Here is a 20078-nt window from a genome sequence, read left to right on the forward strand (position 1 = left end):
GATGTTATTTATACCACAATTTGCAATAGTTGTTATTTCTAATATTTGCTTATTACTTACTTACCAAATTGTTCTTTTGTACCTCCACGTGAAATTAGAGTTTTCCAAATTGGACTGAAAGTTATGAGTCGGAAAACTCTTTTTCCCTTGAAGTCACGTAGTAATTTGTTACCAAACAGTAGTACATAGCAACATCCGTGAATGATTTCCATAAAATATATGTTTCAGTTTGTTACAACTGGAATACAGTCGACGTTGCTAAATTTGCGAACATAAAAAGGAATAGGAGTAAGGTCGTAACTCAAGGAATATGTAAATTGTATAAAAGTTTAGGGTTGTCAATAAAACAAGAGCGCGTATAGTACAGAATTTATTTCCATATTATATACTCAGATATAACAGCAATTGTCTCGACTCCACTCTATATACTCTCCAACAATATTTACATTGAGTTTTGGGTTACATGTCGCTACGCTTTGTTCCGCCTTTATAAAAGCGATACGTTGTACGGTTTATGTAATCCCGAGCCGCGTACTGCGCGTACTACGCTCTTCTCTTTACAATAAACGCTGCGTACTTTGAAAGGGTGAGATGTGATAAGTTCAACAATCTTCTTTGACGTTGTATCAACTTTTCAAATACGGTATTTCTTTACATTTGCGCTTCAGTTCGATACTGAAGGATAATTACGTTATTTTTATCTAAGTAGTTTATATTTCATTTATTTCTTTGTTTTACATGTGTTTTACATGTGATATGAAAAATCAATAAAAAATCAAGGCAAGACAATAACACCAACTTAGTTGTTGTTATTTGTTCTCAATAAAGACCAATAAAGGTCAAGGTTGTGAACATTTTCCCCGTTGTCCCGAAGAGCGCAATTTCCTAAAACGACACTTGAAACTGATCAACATACTCGAGTTTCTCGGTCAAGGGGCTAGAGCTCGGATCAAACGCGAAAACTTATTCGACAACCCCCTTCAAACTTAATACACAGGGTTATTGTTTAATGACTTGTGAACACAACTATTTTTGTATACCTATCTGTATGTGTATTTATGAATTTGTATGTTATTCTAGAATTTTCCAGTTACAAGTATTCTTGTAATTTTACAATTTTTCTTGTCAGACAGTATTCTTTGGACTTTCACAATTTCAGTACAGTCGACTATAATAACACCATACTAGACAAATTTGAACGATATTATCTCAATAATAAATTAAAAATTGAATTTCGTAAACAGAATTAAACGTCACTAATGTTAACTGACATTCTGTTTTTTTTTTCTGATGGCAACCTAGAAGTGACATTGTTATTTGATTATTTAGTGATGTGCAAGTGACGTTTAATGTTTAATTTATGGTCCACTGTGCTAATAATAATGAAAATTAATATCTTTTATAGTTTTTACTAGTTTGATATGATATAGAATTGATACATTTTGAATAAGTAACACAAATGAGACTCGGACTATTTAGAGGCTATAAGTTTGAGTCCCTTTCTGTAACTTATTTTGTAGAAACTTTTATAATAACTATCGTGAGACATTCTAAATTAACTAAACATTTCAGTTTACTCACGTAAATTAATGGAGAAAAGCTCTACTAGTTTCGAGTCACAGAGGGACTCTTCTCATAAGCAGCGTGCGCAGACGATGCTTTTCTATGTAGACCTTTTTCCATTAATTTACGTGAGTAAACCATGATTTTTAGTTAATTTGTAGAGACTTATCAATTCATATATCCCAACGAGAATTTAATTGCAAGTTTCACAAGTCATTAAATCGTATTGGCTATGTAAGTGGCACGGTATTACAGCTTTACGGTGGTAGCGGTAGCGACATGGCGTACATTCCAAATGGTCCTCACATAACACTCCATATTATCTACGATACATACAAACCGCAGCCATTACATGACCGCAACACTTCATATATATTCACTAATCTTTAAAGCAATTTACAAACGTATTTTATTGCTACAATATAACTTATATTTTTATTTTATATTTTTTTCTTTCATCTTGTCATTTTGTTTCCTCCTACAGTTACTTGTGTATTATATAGAAATGATATATTTGTAGACAGATAAACACGGGTATTTAGGCCTGCAGTAAACAATGTATACACAACAAACGTACAGCTATTTATAATAATATCGTTTACTTTGTTATGTCGGAACTTTGTATTTGCATTTAGATGTTGGATTTAAATACTTAATCAGCTATATAATGCTCGAACAAACCGTATATAAACAATACAATGCATCGAGTGCACCAACTTACCAACTAATCAGTATCACATAACATAATATTAGTTTAAATTATGACTTAATTAATATTATAAATAATAATATCCGTAATATTAATATGGCAACGAAATATATTTACTAGCTAAGCACCTAGACCAGTAGGATTTCAGGTATTTACACAATCTGTACACACAATCCTTATTTAAGAGTTCTCACTCGCTTCTAATCGTTATACATTCTCTTAATAAAATTATTGCCAATCAGCTAGTGTCAACAGTGATTAAAGACTTTCAAATAATTTATTAATTATTATGACAATAAAGTTCACAATTTCACGTCGAAATGTTTAAATGCAGAGCTTCCATTACAATGTATATTTTCACCTAAGTCTAAGAAGAATGTTCAAAAAAATATTTACAAAATGAAGACAACATCGATATGCACTGTACATTAACTGGGATATGCACTGTACATCAGTGTACATTTACAAACGTTAAAATACCTTATATGCAACGAGATGTCGCGTGCATCGTTACGAGATTTCATTATAAAATCTTATCAAACATCTTTGTAAATACGCGGAAATCTGGCGACGGGTACTACCGTAGTTCAGGACTAGCTACAACGAACGCTCGCACTACGCATCACTCACGTGTCTTTTATTGCGTCACTACACTATGTTCCTCGCACTCGCACAGCGGGCTCGCTCGTACGTGTGAGCGAGACGGCACGAGAGGCTGAGCTCCGTGCTTGGCAGTCAAACACACGATCACTCATGACGTCACACAAAATGATATGGTTATTCTTACGTGCGCTGCGACGAGGCCTAGGTGAGTCGTGCGACGGATGCGACCAGTGCGCATAGTACCGGCACTAGTAGGGACGCGCTGTGTCGAGGACTGGCGCCGTTGAAGACCTTCGGTGTTGAAGAGTCGGGAGGTGACTCGTTCAGATTCGGTCTGTTTTCTGTTGTGGACAAAACAAACAATAATTTAGTCAAGTTTGGTAATAAGCGTAAGAACTAATATAATATCAATAATAAGTAGTTACTACTTTAAACCAAATATTGTTACTTGAATGACTAAATACTTACGTCCTTCATGGTCGCCGGAGCCGTCGTCTCCCGACCCTTCAGAGTCGTAGTCCTCAGGGTAGCTGCGACCAGATCCTGACCCCTCCTCTCCTGCTTCGTCTCCCTGCATGAACGCCTCCGCAGAGAGCTCCTTGCTACGTGAGTACGTCACTAGCAACTGTGGACGGAAAAATCATTGTAAAGATGCAATTCTAACTTCCTGCACTTTTAACAACTGTTGCATGACCAAATTAAAACTTAATAGTTTTTTTTTTATAAAACATTGTCCCATACTATGATTTTCTCCCGTGTCGTGGGTACGTTTACAAACATACAAGTTCACATACACATGACACCCAGACCCGAAACAACAATTTGTTAGGCTACAGTCAAGAATGCTTACTTATTGGAGCCTAAACTATTAAAAAGGGGATTATGAAATGATTTGATTTAAAGGCCAAATTGTCGGCAGTAACAATGAGTACCTCGTCTTCTTAACAACAAAACATAAATTCCCAGTTATAGCCCATAACCGAGGATTTATGCTGTAGAAAATTTCAATTATACTTTTTGCTTCAACTTCGCAATCAAAGCACAACAAACGAAGCGTTACTTCGAAATGGTTTAGATGTTTTTTTACTTTGAACCCTTCTTTATTAACCGTTCGTAAGTAGACAATGAAGAGGTGGGTATCAATTAGCCACAAACACTTATCCCCAACCGCCTCCCCCCTCCAATTACACAAGTTAACGTTTTTAATGACATCTTTAATTACGCGTTTCCTTCCTGTTCAAATAAATTTGTTTCTTATCTATGAAAACTTCGCACTACTTTTTGTTATTTGTGTCTAACTTGAATTCATTTATTCCTTATGTTGGGTAATTATTTTTAATTTAAATTATATTTGTAATTGTGCTCATAGAAATGAGATGTACCCCTAGGGTAAATGTTATAACGCTAGGTTTCCGGCTTGAAATGGGTTTTAATTTTATTTGACTACTAGAGGTGGTAAATAGTATAATTTGTAATATTCACATCGAAAATACTTCTCAACTAAACTAGCTAGGGTTTTGTTAACCAAAATATCTCGACTACTAAAACATACGACTTTTATTTTTATTTCAAGAGGCGTTTACGTTAGGTTACGTATATTTTCACAATAAACTATGGCCGCTACCGTTGCTGGTACAAACAATTGGCACGGAGACTATTTATTATTTTTAAGAAGCTTGTATAATGTATATTTAAGTATTGTTCCGCGACATTTTGTTTTCCAGGGCAGTATTCCTCATTGTTGAGCATCGTGACCCCATTCACAGCTGTCTTGGCTTGCACTCTGTGGCGCGAAGTAGTTTTAAATACATAGCTACTATATTTAGTGTGGCTTTTGTAAAGCGAAACGGATTCGTTGCTAATGAGGAGGGATTTTCATTTCAACATTTTCATTTGTGATTGTAATATTAGTGTTTTAGGTAACGGTGTAACGTTCTCTAATTGGGAAAGAGATCTTTCGTGTTCACGCAAACTTGGTGATCGTACCTTGAAGGCTACTCTTTTTTTATGGTGGATTCTTAACTAATTGTATCTATTTATTTATTCTATTATATTATTTAAACCAAACTCATAATTCGCATATATGTATATCAGGCAGAAGGCAATCCTACTATGTAAGACTATTCCAGAATTCAAGACCCATAAATAACTTGAAGTTTAAAATATACAAATTATTTTTCAGAAAAGGCAACAAATATTTTACTAGTCTATCATCCGCATTTAACCAACCACATTCCCGAGTATAACGTCTAAATCATAGCTTGATTGTTTCACTTGACGTCGGTCTTTGATTTAAGCTTCCTTGTTACACTAATGGTTATTTTATTAACACACCAGTTACATGTTATCATTAAGACGTGCTTTACTTTAGATAGAAGCGGCATTTACCTCTCCTCTCTCTCTCTAAAGCGAATGTCAACAATAATTAAACGTTAGTGACCCTAAATAATTTCCATTTAAAACATAAAACCGATTTACTTTTTAAGAATTTCCTTAAAAATCCCTTAGATGATGATATAAAAGATGATAGTAAAGCACCTTCAACTCACAATAGCCCACTTTGTACAGACGACGGCAAACCAAGCTACCTCATCATGATCACCACCAATAGCGTGATAATCTACAGCTGATTTACAGGCCTCATCTATTTTAAGATGGTTCTCCATAATGCCCGCGTTTATTAGGCAGATTGAATATAGCGAACCCGTTGGAAACTAACTTGCATTGTCAAAATTCTTTGATAGTTTTTCAACAATGGTAACAAAATTGTGAGTGTTTCACCAGTTCTTGAATACTGTATTTTTTATCCGTAAAAACCTATAATTGGCTTTCTGACGTTATTCTACCATTATTTGTTTGCCATGTATACGAATAACTGTTGGTTTTCCTTTAAATAAATAAGAAATCGGTATAAATATATTTTCCTTTGTTGGAACTGAAAGTTAAGCCAAATGATAATTAAAACTAGTGTATTTAAATAGTTATATGTTCTCACCTGTCTAGCTTGCTGCAATCTGTCTCCTAAGCTGGCGACTCTTGAGTCCTGTGGCGGACTGCCGCTGATCTCCGGGTTGTATTTCTGGTCACTCAGTGAGGCAGACGCTACCACCGGCTTTGTGTAACTAGAGACAACAATAACAATAATTTAATCTTCTTTTAAAACATATGTACTTATACACTATGTTAACTAACAGAGGGCGTTCCTTTAAACCCGTTAATCTATAATTCTATATCATTAATAGATTAAAATAAAAATATCAGCATAGAAAAATAATCAATAAATTACAACGTTGCCTTCCTTCAACTACGCGTGCACAGAGTGTTTCTTTTATGTATCGACTTAAAGTTTTTGGTGAAAATTTTAATATTAAAAAAAATTGTTTTGTTTTTGAATGGTAATATCTTTTTAGCATGTATGGCTGCTATACTATTGAGGGTTAACAGGAACGCCCTCTGTTAGTTAACATACTGTATATGCTGTACTAGTATTGTTACCGGTATAATTCGCTAAAAACGTATTGAGCAATCCAGGTGTGTATCGAGATTTAAGCCAAAGCCGTAAACTAAAGTATTAACTGGGTCAATTTGATATTCTAACAATATTTTGCGTGACAAAATGTTCCCGGCTTTGATATCTGTGTGTTTGAAATTCGTGCAAATTGAAATTAAATTAGCATGCAGGATGTCGCGTACAGCATATGTATGTACTTAATTAAATATGAATAGAAATGAGGTTTCAGTAGTCGAATACGCGAGACTATTTTACTAATAGATATATATTTGTTTTAGGAAAAAGATAGCAACTTCTCAATTAGATGATATGAATCTGAGACGAATGTAAATTACTCTGCGTATTAACAAAGTCTAAGAAGAAGTAAAAGCTACTCACTCTGCAACAGCGATTCCATTCCAACACTTTTCATTATCATCGGCAGCAAAATCTGGTTCATCACAGATCCTATCAGAGAGTCCGGCGAACAGTTTCTTCGTGGATGCCAGGGTCGCTGCGAACTGAAGGAGTTCCGTGTCTGGTGGTGGGGCTCGGAGGTTGTCGCGACGGATCGGACCAGCTGTGGGCTGGGCTGAAGATGAACCCGGCTTGTCCATTGTGGATGGAGGACCGCATTCTTGACGGACCTGTGGAGAAAGAAAACATTAAGTGACCATCATTGTAGACTTAGGTGTAAAGATAAATCTGTCTGTACATTAGCCTGTCAATTTCCTACATGCCATTAAGGCCTGTAACGTGATTACATGATTGTATACGCAAACAAGGAATGTTATACCGCTATTCCTGTAACTAGCAAAAAGTGAGATATAATCAGCCGGCGTTCCACCAGAGATGAAGACAAACGACGGTGTAGCTTCGATACAGTCATGTCCATTTGTCAGCGCAGCGCCGTTGCCATGTTGCCACGACGCCGACGACACGGCTGGATTATCATAGAGTAGTATCTCGAATCTCGAGACAGAGGTGTCAACGTTTCAAAGTGAAAAATTATCTTCAGGTTGATTAAAATTATTCACATTTGACAAGACATGAATGGTATATATGCTTGGCATATAGACTTAATATTATTCCTACGTGCATATTATGTAGTATTAAGTCTCTGTTTAAAGATATGGGTTGAATTTTTTCTCTAACACAACGCAAAGTCGAGAGCTATGTAAATATTTTTGAAGCAGCATTTAGTAACAATTATACTTAAGTAAAGCTACACTACTACAGGCATCCATGGCCCAACATTCCAGCATTGTAGACTTGCAGCTCCAGTCTAGATAATATATTCTGGAGTGTGGATTGCGGCGTTAGCAGCGCGTGCGCCGAGTGAACGGCCTCAACGACTCGCGACACGCAAATAAACCACAACAACACAGACGCAAATAGGCGCATAGTTCCGACGCAATTATTGCAAAAAGTACTACATAATGCCACCGGCCGACGTCGTAAATACGTTTGACATTTTTATGCTATTTATAAAATAAACGGTGTGTTTAAACTGTTTCAAACGAAGTTTGTTAAATTGAAAATGTTCTCGTTTTGCAAATGGCTGCTTTAAACTTCTTTTTTTTTTTGTTGTAATTGCTGTGTTTATTTATCATTTCGAAGTAAATTAGAATGGAGATTTATATTATTACTTTACTTAGTAATATTTATCTTAGTACTACATAAAGTAATAATACATTCGGTATTCGTTAGAAATTCTTTATGTATTCCAGCAAAGTTGAGTAAGTACGCAAAGATTTCGCAACTTAGGAGTTGTATCATGAATCCCGCGGGAATCTGGACCAAGTTTTATTACGACTGTGACATCTGTCGCGAACACATGTAGAATATGTATCTATGTATACATATATGTATGGATTTTATCCTGCTTTTATTAATATTGGAGATATTCGTTCGCTCTACAAACTTTACTATCGGTATATTTTAGATTACAGGATATTATATATGTATAAACAAAATTTTCAGTTGCAAATAACAGTTCAGTGAAAAACTATGTAGACAAGTTTTATTCAAAAATTCTAGGTATTCTCAATTATGCAAATGCACCTAAATAGAGACATTAGAATAACAAATACATATATGTGAAAAGCTACCAAAATCCATGTAAAAACTAAACAGATTACGCTTATCTAACGTTAAGCGAATTATCTTAATTAAATAATGAGTAGTGATCGCAGTAATAAAGATGCAAGCAACACAAAAACACAGACAGCAATTAAAATTTAACAGCCTGAATCTGTGATAGGCACAAACTCGTAACATTATGTGCTAATTACTATGTTTTTATGAATAGCTCCCAAGATGGACATAAAAAGGCACCGACTACTAAATATAGTAAATATTCATTAACGCGTTGAGTTTGCACGACGGCGACCGGCTACGAAAAGAATTAAAAAACCGTCTGTGTGTAGGTACAAGTACAAATCAAGTGACGCAAATCCAGTATAAATTGACCGTCGAATGTGAACCACGATCATACAAAGCGAGACTATGATAAGCTGGTTTTGTGTAGGTCCATGTGTAGCGATGTCTACCAATATCGCGGGCATTTGGTTGCCGCGGGTGGTATGTAGTAATTACAGTACTAAAGAAACTAGATACTTTAGACAGATATAAAAGCACCGCTTGCGATGGTACCGATCGCGTATACTGAATGGGATGGAAATTATTACGAATATGATTGCTAATTGAAACAACTGTTTAATGATAATGCTACCGACATTTTGGTCGTTAAAAATTGTTGTAAACTATTTAAATTAAAAATTAAATCAGCTACATAAACATTTGCATTTGCTAAGTAAAGATGTAGGTGGGCTATTAAGACTTTTAACGATCTCCTGTTTGTTTGCATCGCCAAAAACAATGGCGGTATCCTTTTATATGCTAAAGAACTAAAAATTTGAAAGTTCATTTTAATGGAACCCGTTTATGAGACATTTATTGAAAAGGTAAAAGTAGACATTAAAAGATACCGTAATGTTTAAAAAAGCCGAATTCCTGAGAACAAAAGCAGGACATTTAAGTTAAAAATATATTCTACCTGCAGTACATTGGTTAAACTTCAACAAGAGCAGTTTTCGACTGGACACCGCAACAGCGATGCATTGTTAATTGGGCCACTGGCCAACAATTAATTAAACGTTAATTATTAATTTATACTTGTGTCCATCCGTCACTGCTATTTATGGCCGGCTCTTCATTGAAACAGTCACTCAATCTATTAGATTACCATTTAAAATGGATGACTAACGTATTGTATATTGTATGGCCAATCGATATTATTATACAATAACTGTAACACAAGATCTTTGTTCGACATGAATCATGCGTAATTGTGTAGTGTATGAAAATGTTATATTTTGTAACACTTAGTTAATAATCATCGAAAATTGCTTCTATTATGATCTGTTTCATTGTTCTTGTCAGTCTCAGGCTCAGAGCTACAATAGAATACAGTTATTATAATAATAATGTATTTAAATCGCAATAGTAAGCTGAGCTTTGTTCATAATTGCTATTATAATCTTGAGTTTCTTGTTGGACGATTTACGACGTCATTTGTTTTAAATGTCGATACTAATTTGTGGAAAGATATCGTGGACCTAATGACGTAAGAGTTAAAAGTTTTCATTGGTACTTTATGTCACGAACGAGGAGTCACGCTAAGCGATTGATTTCGAGTTATTTCTGTAGTAAGCTAGGTACGAGGTACCCAAGTTATATTGGTTCACACAGGCACGTAATATCGTACCCGGTGTAGTTGCTGAATATTAAACGCAATAAGATAATAATATATGAGATATATAGACGTAGGTAGGTATTTAATACATAAATTGACACGAGAGGTACAAAAAACGGAACATCCGGTATCAAAGACCGTCATTGAATTTGAATGTGTGCTATGAATGACATCTGTTCTTGTGACTAGAGAATTGTTAGTGAATGCTTATCGCGTATTCACTTAAATGGTGCTTATATTGGTATCGAGCACACTCATGGAATTTATTAAATGTCAGCGTGTAGTATGAGATGATTTCCAACAGCGCATGGTGTTAAAAGTTGGTAATAACTTTTCTGTCCGTAATACCAAGTCTAAAAACATACATGTAGGAGAGCGTGGCATGTTACACAGTACTAAGTACCATATTTCACGTAATAAATGATAATAAATTAGTAATGCCGACACGGCCATGTTTTACCCAAACACGATAAACAACAAGAGCGGCACTCGTAAATCATATCACATCAGAACATCACAAAAAGCAATCCGGACCGCAGTCTCGACTCTTATTTTTTGCGCTCTACCCTGTATAACTAGATTGTTCAAGATAAATAATAAATGGCATTTTTATAGGTGCTTCTAACATGACAATAAATATTTGAGGTCCAGACGTAAGACCGTCATATAAATGGCCTATCATAAATTGGCCTCTAGCCGTAATTTGAGCCGTATAACCTTACTCTCACCTATTTGCACGAGTGTTGGAGTCGTCAAAAGGATCTAAATATAGATTTATTACTTGGATATAGTTAATATAAGATTGCCAGCCCTTACTATACTCGTATAATGTACCCAATTTGACACGTGGAAGAGAAAATAGTTTCTAGACCGACTTTACTTCGCTCAGTAATAAAATATAATCCGTTAGTTGACGCTATATCATCAATACAATTAATTATATCAAATAAGTAGAAATAATATATGACAATTCTAGTTTAAGGGACGACAAAAGAAAAGAATGGCTGACGTCATACTCCTTGTTACACTGAATGGGCTCGGGATAGCCATTTGTGGGAAATGAGCCAATTACAGGCCGCGCCGCTCTGAAAGATTACTTAATAGAAAATACGAAAGTTTTTCCTCGAGAATACTTGCGATTGCTTATTGAAATGGATTACATTTAAGGAGTTTGTCACAGGTGGTTTAATGAGGAGAACACGATGAAGATTTTGTCATAAAATTGTAGATGTATTAGGTAATACGTCTGAATACATTTTGGTAAGGTTTGAAAGTATTTTTTTAAGGAGGGAAAATCATTCAATGGCCTCTCTCACCCTGGGCAAGGCGAGAGGGAGTGTCAGACTCTTACTGACTAAAAACCACCCCGTTCTTACTCCTGCTTGTCGAGCCAGAGCCCCAGTAAACCCGCTAGGTAGTCCGCAGCTATGGTTTCAAAAGTGTAGGACTGTATTTCGATCTTTGAATTAACAGTAGCTAGGAGATGAGTAAGTACGTAAAATAATATAATACGTATCTTTTTAACTAGGATACAATGCAACGAGCTGGTATCCGAGTATCTTACCTTTGCATGCGAGTTACAATTACGTCTAATTGAATAGCCGTGCAATTTCCATGCCACGCGCATGTGACATGTCTATGTTTATATCTAATGGTCTAGGAACAAAGAGTATTTACCTTCTAACTACTTTGTTTATAATGTCATTGGCCGGTAAACACAGACGGATAGAAACACGTGACGTTCGCTATTCAGCGCAGATTAGCGCTTTAAGTCGGTAAATAGAAGCTCAATAGCATCTAATTGACTATCGCTATGTGCGTCGATTAGATGCTAATTTATTTGCTTTTGTGCAATATATTATTGGTAATGGCTACAGCAATGTTATTTTAACTATAATTCTTTTTTTATAACGTTAAGCTAGTAGGATAAGCGATTATTTTAATGATGTTTCTGATGTCGTCGCAAGGAATATAAAAATTAAGAAACCAATTAAGTAAATTGATTTAGAGCCTCCGTTAATATCGATTGAGCCTAAACTTATTAAACATTAATTTGTATGTGTGTAATTAAATTTAATTTCAATTATTTATAGTTAATTTTGTAATTAAATTGTTATGTTAATTACTTGTTACTAATAAACAAGTTAATAAACAAGATTATATAAGAAACTTAGAAGTAATCGATGGTTGTACGTTATCCACTTATTATACTCAAAACATTAACGATTAGTAGTTAATTTTAACAGTTGAGTTGTTATAAACCTTTAATGTTTTATATTTAAACCTTTACTTTAATTGCACAAAACTCGATATGAAACTATTTCAGCTAAAACCGCATGAAACTAATTACAAAAATACCATTAAATAAACATTTTACGAGCGAACCACATTTCAGTTTGCGTACAATCGAACCGCGTCTAACTTTTATAACAGTACAATAATCGTAATTAATCATGTTTGTAATAAAAATACGCCAGAACCAGAAGTCGTTCCATAAACAAGTCGCAGTATTACAATAAATAAAGTCTGTAGAACTATACATCAATTCTGCGATTGGTCGTATCGAGGTTCTAAGTTTTCGCCCACGTAAGGCATGACCCAAGACACGAGCGGTAATCTGCCACACGCCAAACCCACATTTCTAACTAATAAGTATAATGCGGGAACACTAAGAAGGGTCACTCCTAATGACTATCGAAAACTGAAGAAGTTTGAAACTGTAATGTACATAAACTAAACTAGGGAACAGTAATAACTGAATTATGTATGAAGATCAATTTTACTTGTGAACTTGGAACTAGAGATTTCAATGTTTGGTTGAGTATATTGTGGTTATTGTAACTTTTCCAAACAAACTTTTTTTTATGGAACACTCCAGTAAACGAGCAGACGTATCACCTGATGGTTAGTAATCGCCGCCGCCCATGGACACTTGAAACACCAGTGGCGTTACAAGGGCGTTGCCGGTAAACTATAAACTTTTTCCATTTACGAAATACTCCTAATGTTTATTAAGACCATTAAGTTATAAGTGGCTCTTCTGATGTTCCTATACTTTATAATTTTACATAAGGTCGTGTGCCATACTGCCACGTGCGTAGGCGCCGGGGAAATGCGTTGAGAAATTAATATTAATAGCTTTACACGTTACATGTTATCTCGAACGTTGTAAATTTCGGTGTACCTATCGAGTTTCGTGATGTGTAGCGGTTTATTAAATACTTATTTATACTATCAAGATTTTGGTATTTTACAAATTATTGAGAAATGCTCTGGTTATTTATTGGCTCGTAGACGTTATAAAAGTTTCATGTTTACTGTCAGCGACTCACAAAATTTGATATTAAACTAAGAACTTTTGAATCTATCTTATTATCATAACTATTACTATCACTTCGTTGTTCTTATACATAAGACTGCCACATACTTAAATGTTCTAATTCTAAACTCTACATCAGTTAAGCTGTAGCTTTCAACATTCTGTTGCTAGAAGGCCAATTAATTGATATTCATTTAAAGGGTTAAGATTTTCTTAGCCTAGAGTAAGTATAAAAGAGGTTATAGAAAACATTTTACCGCTGTCGTGTGTACATTGCGCCTGCGATTCGCGAGTGGCGAGGTGAAAGCACGCACCGCGCGTGGGCGGGCGCCGGCGTCTTAAGATGGAATATGAGACGCGGTTCAATGGTACACAGTTCATACGAGGCACGGCATACGAATCAAGTCGATGACATGCCTTATATGTTTAATGTAAATATTCAATAATATCGCATATTTCACGGAAAGTTCATAAATATATTTTGATTTTAATAATAGGAAGGGTAAATGACCGAAATCGCTATGAAAAATGGATGAAATGTGGCATTGGTATTTCGACGAAGTCGTTGTAATAAGAATACGTGCCGAAATCAGACAATAGTGAATGCATTAATTAATTATTTCCGAAAATGTTGCGATAAATTTACATTTTCTAACAAATAAATTACTTCATAGTTTGTGGTGGACAAACTTGAAACTAGTTGTTAAAAACAACATTGATCTCTAGACACAGTTTCTAGACCTTTTTGCTGTTAATAGTAGATATTTTCCCGTTATTATTTGCTCGTCAGTGGGTAGGGATTAGCTGTATGATTAGCGCACAACAAGTAAATTGCAGTCGTAGGAAGCAAACCCGAGAGGCGATGATTACTGGTCTTGACACAGATACGTGACGTCTGCGTCGTGTGGGACCCCACTGCAGACTATACAGGCTATTTTATAGATGCCACAGATGATACTAGCTTCTAATCATATTTTCATGAAATCTTTGTTCCATATTTGCATAAATATACGGGTTAGCAAATTAAAGTGTTTTGTCAAACTAAGTATTTCTTTTTCTATCCTTAATAATAATGATCACGATTATTATTGTAACTACATAGGATAAAGTTGTCAAAATCAGTTAAAACATAACAAGCCTAATTACATTAAGATTTTGTTACTTTTTTATCCATCTGCGGCATCAATTACGTAAATAATAAGTCATTTACAAAAGACAAACAACGTACCTAACTGATGAACATTTGCTTTCTAAATTCCTAAAAAGTATTCCAAAATCTTTCAGAAAATTACCCAATACATATTTACTTATTTATCTTCGTACAAATCTCTCGAAGCACACACATACTATTCATTTTCTTTACCATTCTCCCGTTTTATTATTCAGCAATTTGTTTTGTGAATACTAACTCATTCTGCTTGATTAAAAGGCGAGTCGACTGCGTAGTTGTATAGGTAGGCACTAGATTGAAAGTCAACAACCTCTAGACTACAATGTCAGACTTCGCTTTGGTGAAAAGTTTTTATACAACACCAAAGCCTTTGTAATAAACTGCGTTATTTTAAGGTCGTTAATTTTGTCTTGTGTCTACTATTAAACAGGATTTTAGAATGTTGGTAGTTTGTTTAGAGCTTGTGAGGCAATGGACTAAGCAATACTTTTGCAACTATCAGCCTACACTCAACTTTTCTTTCTTTAAGTTATAATTACGATGCTGCTATAAAGAATGGATTTCATATTACGATAAAAACTTCTAATTTCCAAAGCAAAAAATAAACAATTTCCTCGCTATTTCGCTTCCGAGGTATCGCATGTCTGTCTGTTCTATATCTTTTAATACACTCCGTTGTCTTCACGAATTAATTTACTCGCTTATTAGTCCATGTAAGTACGAACACTGAACACAATCCACGAGTTACAATAACGATAACACATCTAGTTAATGTTATAGATCTACTGGCTCAGCAAATAACGATGTTGGTACAAACGTAAGCTGTCACAAGTTTATTGAATCAAGCGATTGTACACGAGGAAAATGATTGAGACCGAAACAAGATTACCTATATTGCCAATATTGCCACGGCTGATTACGGGAGAGGACACGAAATGAAATATTTCCACTCTGAAGATATTCAAAGGGAAAAAACGTAGCATTTTCTTTCCCTTTTTGCATTACGCTTAAAATAAATTGGTGGTCGGAATGAGTTATTCAATCTCTCGAAACAGTTTTGTATACAGATGAACCTATTAAGCCGGAAGACGGAAACAGTGTCCTTGATCCGAGGTGCGCTGCCATAAATACGAGATTCAGAGGTGTTATGTCATGTGTGAGTCAACGGGATGTGTCCTACGTGGCGGAGGTCCCTGCGCCCATAGTTATTGCCTGTTATGACATAAATAAACAGTAAATACTCGACAATGTTTAAAACGCTATTATTACAGATGAAAATCCTTTTTACGCACGCCATTAAAAGAGACGTAAAGTAAATGAAAGTGCGATGTAAAACCGTCGCGCGTCGTTCCACAATAACCGTAAGTTATATTTCTGCAATATTAATATTCATGAAGCGAAACGCATGTTATGTGATATTTCAACGCGCTCAGGATGCATACTGCTAAATAAAGGGACTCTTTATGAGCCTCGTTATTTCTAATAAACGACCATGAACCATTCTATACTGCTCTAAAAGCTACGAACTGTGAGCGATATTAGACGAATGTGTGTTTAATTGCTAACAATTTTTTTATCTACTAAAATTCAATAATCGATTATTGCGTATTATTGCGTAGGTTTATGTCGACTACGTGTTACGACTACGTAGTCGACATAAACCAATAAATAAAATAGATTCCATTAAATTTGATATTTTATGTCTTTCTGTAAAGACATTTCACTTTACAATGAATGCCTAATCAACTGTGGGTTTTATTTTGACAAGCGCCAATCGCTGGGAGGCGAGTCACTTTAGCGTTAGATGCGAAGATAAAATGTTCACTTAGTGTAAAAGCAATTTCTCTTTGTTGTGGGTGCAGACCCGACCTGCGCCCACCGCTGACCCGAGCGGCCTACGTCGCCTCGCTTTTAACTGTATATGGTCACGTAATGCCTTGTAAACATGTTTATATGGATACTCCACCGATAAAGTTCGTGTCACTAAACAATTGAATACTCCCACGAATCTAGATTTAGCATATAAATAGGGGAATGATGAATGCAAATCGTCGACAGCACTTTCAGTTGCAACCAGCAGTAACGAAGGAATAATTGAAATGTCCCGTTGAGGTCCGGGCCACGTGTGGCGCGCTGCCAAACTGTAGGGCGTCCGGTAACTTTATTTTATTCAAGTCCCCGAGATCAATTGGAATATATTTTTCATTTAATTGGAGATCACTTCTCAGAGTATTTCCTAATTTATGCTAAAGTATTATGTGTCTAGTAGGCCTTCCACGAGCAACTAATGCTCCGCTAAATCAAACGAAATTATGACCAGACGTGAATTAAGTGTCATATTTTATCACAGACAAAATTATCATATCGAATCGAAGTCGAAAGTTGTCCAATTAGAAAGAGGGCGTTGATCAGTTTGACCCGTTCGTCAAGGTATGATTATCTTTGTAAATTGCTTCTGTATGTAAATATTTTTTTAGCCTTAATGCGTTGAATTAACATGGCTTACGGTGATTTGGGTTTTTAGGCCTAGCCATTTATACGAAAGATTAAGAAGATTAAGATGTAAGCTTTGTGAAAATAAAATGTTACCTTATTTTCTGAGACAGCCCTGTTCTCGAGCGCGTACATTATGGCTTTGGAGACCTTCGTCTCCAGCTCCCTGAGGGCGACGTCTGCGTCCACCTTGGTGAGTCTCTCCACGCCTTCCACGTAGCCTGCCCAGGGACCGTCCAGCTCCGACAGTAGAGAACCGATGCACCTGTTGAAAAATTCATATATCAGAATAATTTTACCACTTCCCTTGAGAATATACGATATCTTGCCTGACTGTGACCGCGGCACTAAAGAGACAAGGAAATAAAAAGCAATACACGTCTCCGACTGCAGTAAAACATGAAAAAACTTTTATGTTTTTAGTTCCAAGAAGAGTTCAGTGCGAAGTTTTGCAATTGTCTGCTAGAGTAAAATGTTGACCATGTTTCACTTTGTTGCTGCATTCAGTAAGGAAGTTGAAATGCTTTCCGTGCCATCCTTAGTTTCCTTTTGATCAAGTTTGTTATAGATTGCACAGGATCCTCTCTAAACAGACGTGCGAGATACATACGTGTGCGCTTTGATCATTTTATCGTCGTATCAAAATTAATACAATTGCGTCAGCCGCTGTGTTTCGCATTCACCTACATATTATTTTGATGCATCGTTGTATCTCTCCGTTTACTTAATTAGTCGAAAACAAATCATTATAAAAGAAATAAAATCGAAGTTGCCGCGGGCTATGGGCGATAGCTACATGAATATTTTAATATGATTAATTGGTTAGAGAGACAGACAAACCATAGACCTGGCATAAATAATAGTATTAAACAACTCGACTGTATCGCGAACTATCCTTTGTCAGCCTAAAGGAGAATCGATACAACAACGTCTAAGGCAGATTTTACTCAGTTCCAAGCCAGTGTTAGCTCGACTTAGATTTCAATTTAACTAAAATCCTGGCGCTGGAGCTCATACATTTTCACACAGCAAAGACAACGTACACAAAGGAGCGAATAATACTGTTAGACCTTAGATGCTACGTGCAAACTTGTCGTATTCAAAGGACTACTGGGACATTTTCAAGGGTGTTCCTGTAGGAAGCCAGTAGCTACAAATTGTGTTAGATATTTATTCAGAACTAGCTTTTGCCCGCGACTTCGTTCGCGTGGAATCTAGTGACTTCATTTTTGGTTTTAACCACATAGTTCCCGATCTCGCGGGATCTCTTCAAAAATGAGATGTGGAAGATATTCCAGGGAACTCTTCAAAAATCATAATGAGCTCTGCGTTTGTCTAGCTACAGAACAAATAGTGAAAAACCAAATTGTTTCAGTTACGAATTACGAATTTATCTAGAATTATATTACAACCTAAATTCCCAATAGCAAAATTAATTAAGCTTAACTGTAAGTAAACAAAAGAACAGTTACTCTACGTCTGAGCCGGACAAGCATGGTGCACACAGGCTGCAATTAATTTACGCACGACGCGACGTGACATATACAAGTGTACACTAGCCTTAGGTAGTTTATTACTCGCCTTGATTGCTCGCCTCTCTCGCCACAACTGATACACGACATTTTTTATATGAAATTGCCATTTATTCTACTGTAACTTTGCATAGTAAAAGTTTTATTTCAAATTGGCTATTTGCTGCACTGTGTCTTTAGTGGGAGATAAAATGAATGCGCCTACAAATTATGCTATTTTTATTTTTTGATTTTTGAAATAAAAATATATCTATGTTCTTTTAAGGTTTAAACTATATCTGTACCAAATTTCAACCAAATCCGTCAAATAGTTGCGGAGTTAATGGTATAAGCATAGAATGTTCGACGTGATTCTTTAAGACATAACTTTTTTATTTTAAATTGACATGAAACAACACTTGTAAATTTATAATTCTTCAATAAGTCGTGTACCGTCCAACTCGGATCAGCCGTTTCTGAGATTAGCGCGCACAGACGAACAGACAAACAGTAACAGACAAACAGACAAACAGACCAGACAAAAAAAAAGTTAATTACATTTTTGGGTTCGACATCGACATAACAATAACTATTTTTTTTATTTTTATTTTCAATGTACAGACAGACTTTTCTACGATTTTATTATATGTATAGATATCATTTACCTATTTATATTGATTTGTCTTTTCAGAAGGAAAGAGTCTATTGTTAAGTTAAATGTACTGTTTTTAATTTATTAAGTAGTTGTTGATTTTGGAATGTTTTACATTGGATTCGACAGACGGCGCTACGTCATCGCAGTGTCAAATATTAATGACGTTAGATATTGTCATAACATTTGAATAACAATTTTTATCACAAAAGGTCCAGAATGTTTTAGCTTATTAAAAAAAGTTTAAAATTTTCAAATTAAAGACGTGTAGACAGGACAACGTCTGTCGGGTCCGCTAGTAAATCTATTTAAAACCGTTTTCGTGGGAAAAAGCTAAAAAGCTGACATGAATCGAGAAAACTCTTTACCTACGCAAAGCTCTTGTTGCGTGACAATGCGGTATGTCGATTGCATACAACAAAGTGTCAATTTGAGTCAATAGAGCAGAGCACACAAGCACCACTTAAGTACGTACCTACGTACATTCCACAGTGACATATATTATAGCTAGACGAAGACCAAGTGAGCACTTAATGTTACTAATAAACACATCAATCTTCATACAGTTTGGAGATTAAGTCATTCAATTAGTAAATTGTACGTAGTTAACATACCTTTACAGGAGAATGTGTTACAGTATTGTTCTTTAAACTGTTTTGGAGTAATTTAGTTTCGACCAAAGAGTTCAAAAAAATTGACCATGTATCGTCACGCCTTTTATCCCCGAATTGGTAAATAGAGGTGCACATTATGGCATGTAATGCCACTGTATTATGTAAATATAAGTCCCATGTAATAGTGTTCAAAAAG

General features: G+C 35.5%; 1 protein-coding gene across 1 annotated transcript in view; it reads right to left on the minus strand.

The window, feature by feature from the left end:
* Positions 1 to 357: 357 nt before the first annotated feature.
* LOC118262453 (division abnormally delayed protein) overlaps positions 358 to 20078 on the minus strand; it is a 99563-nt gene continuing 79842 nt past the window's right edge. The window contains exons 5-9 of the mRNA XM_035573814.2: positions 17202 to 17370; positions 6765 to 7012; positions 5871 to 5997; positions 3344 to 3500; positions 358 to 3216 (exon numbers count right to left, since the gene is read on the minus strand). Coding sequence (XP_035429707.2) covers positions 3077 to 3216; positions 3344 to 3500; positions 5871 to 5997; positions 6765 to 7012; positions 17202 to 17370 — 841 coding nt within the window. The 3' untranslated portion in view covers positions 358 to 3076. The remainder of the gene's footprint in view (positions 3217 to 3343; positions 3501 to 5870; positions 5998 to 6764; positions 7013 to 17201; positions 17371 to 20078) is intronic.

The sequence above is a fragment of the Spodoptera frugiperda genome, chromosome 12, assembly GCF_023101765.2.
Source record: "Spodoptera frugiperda isolate SF20-4 chromosome 12, AGI-APGP_CSIRO_Sfru_2.0, whole genome shotgun sequence".
NCBI lineage: Eukaryota > Metazoa > Arthropoda > Insecta > Lepidoptera > Noctuidae > Spodoptera > Spodoptera frugiperda.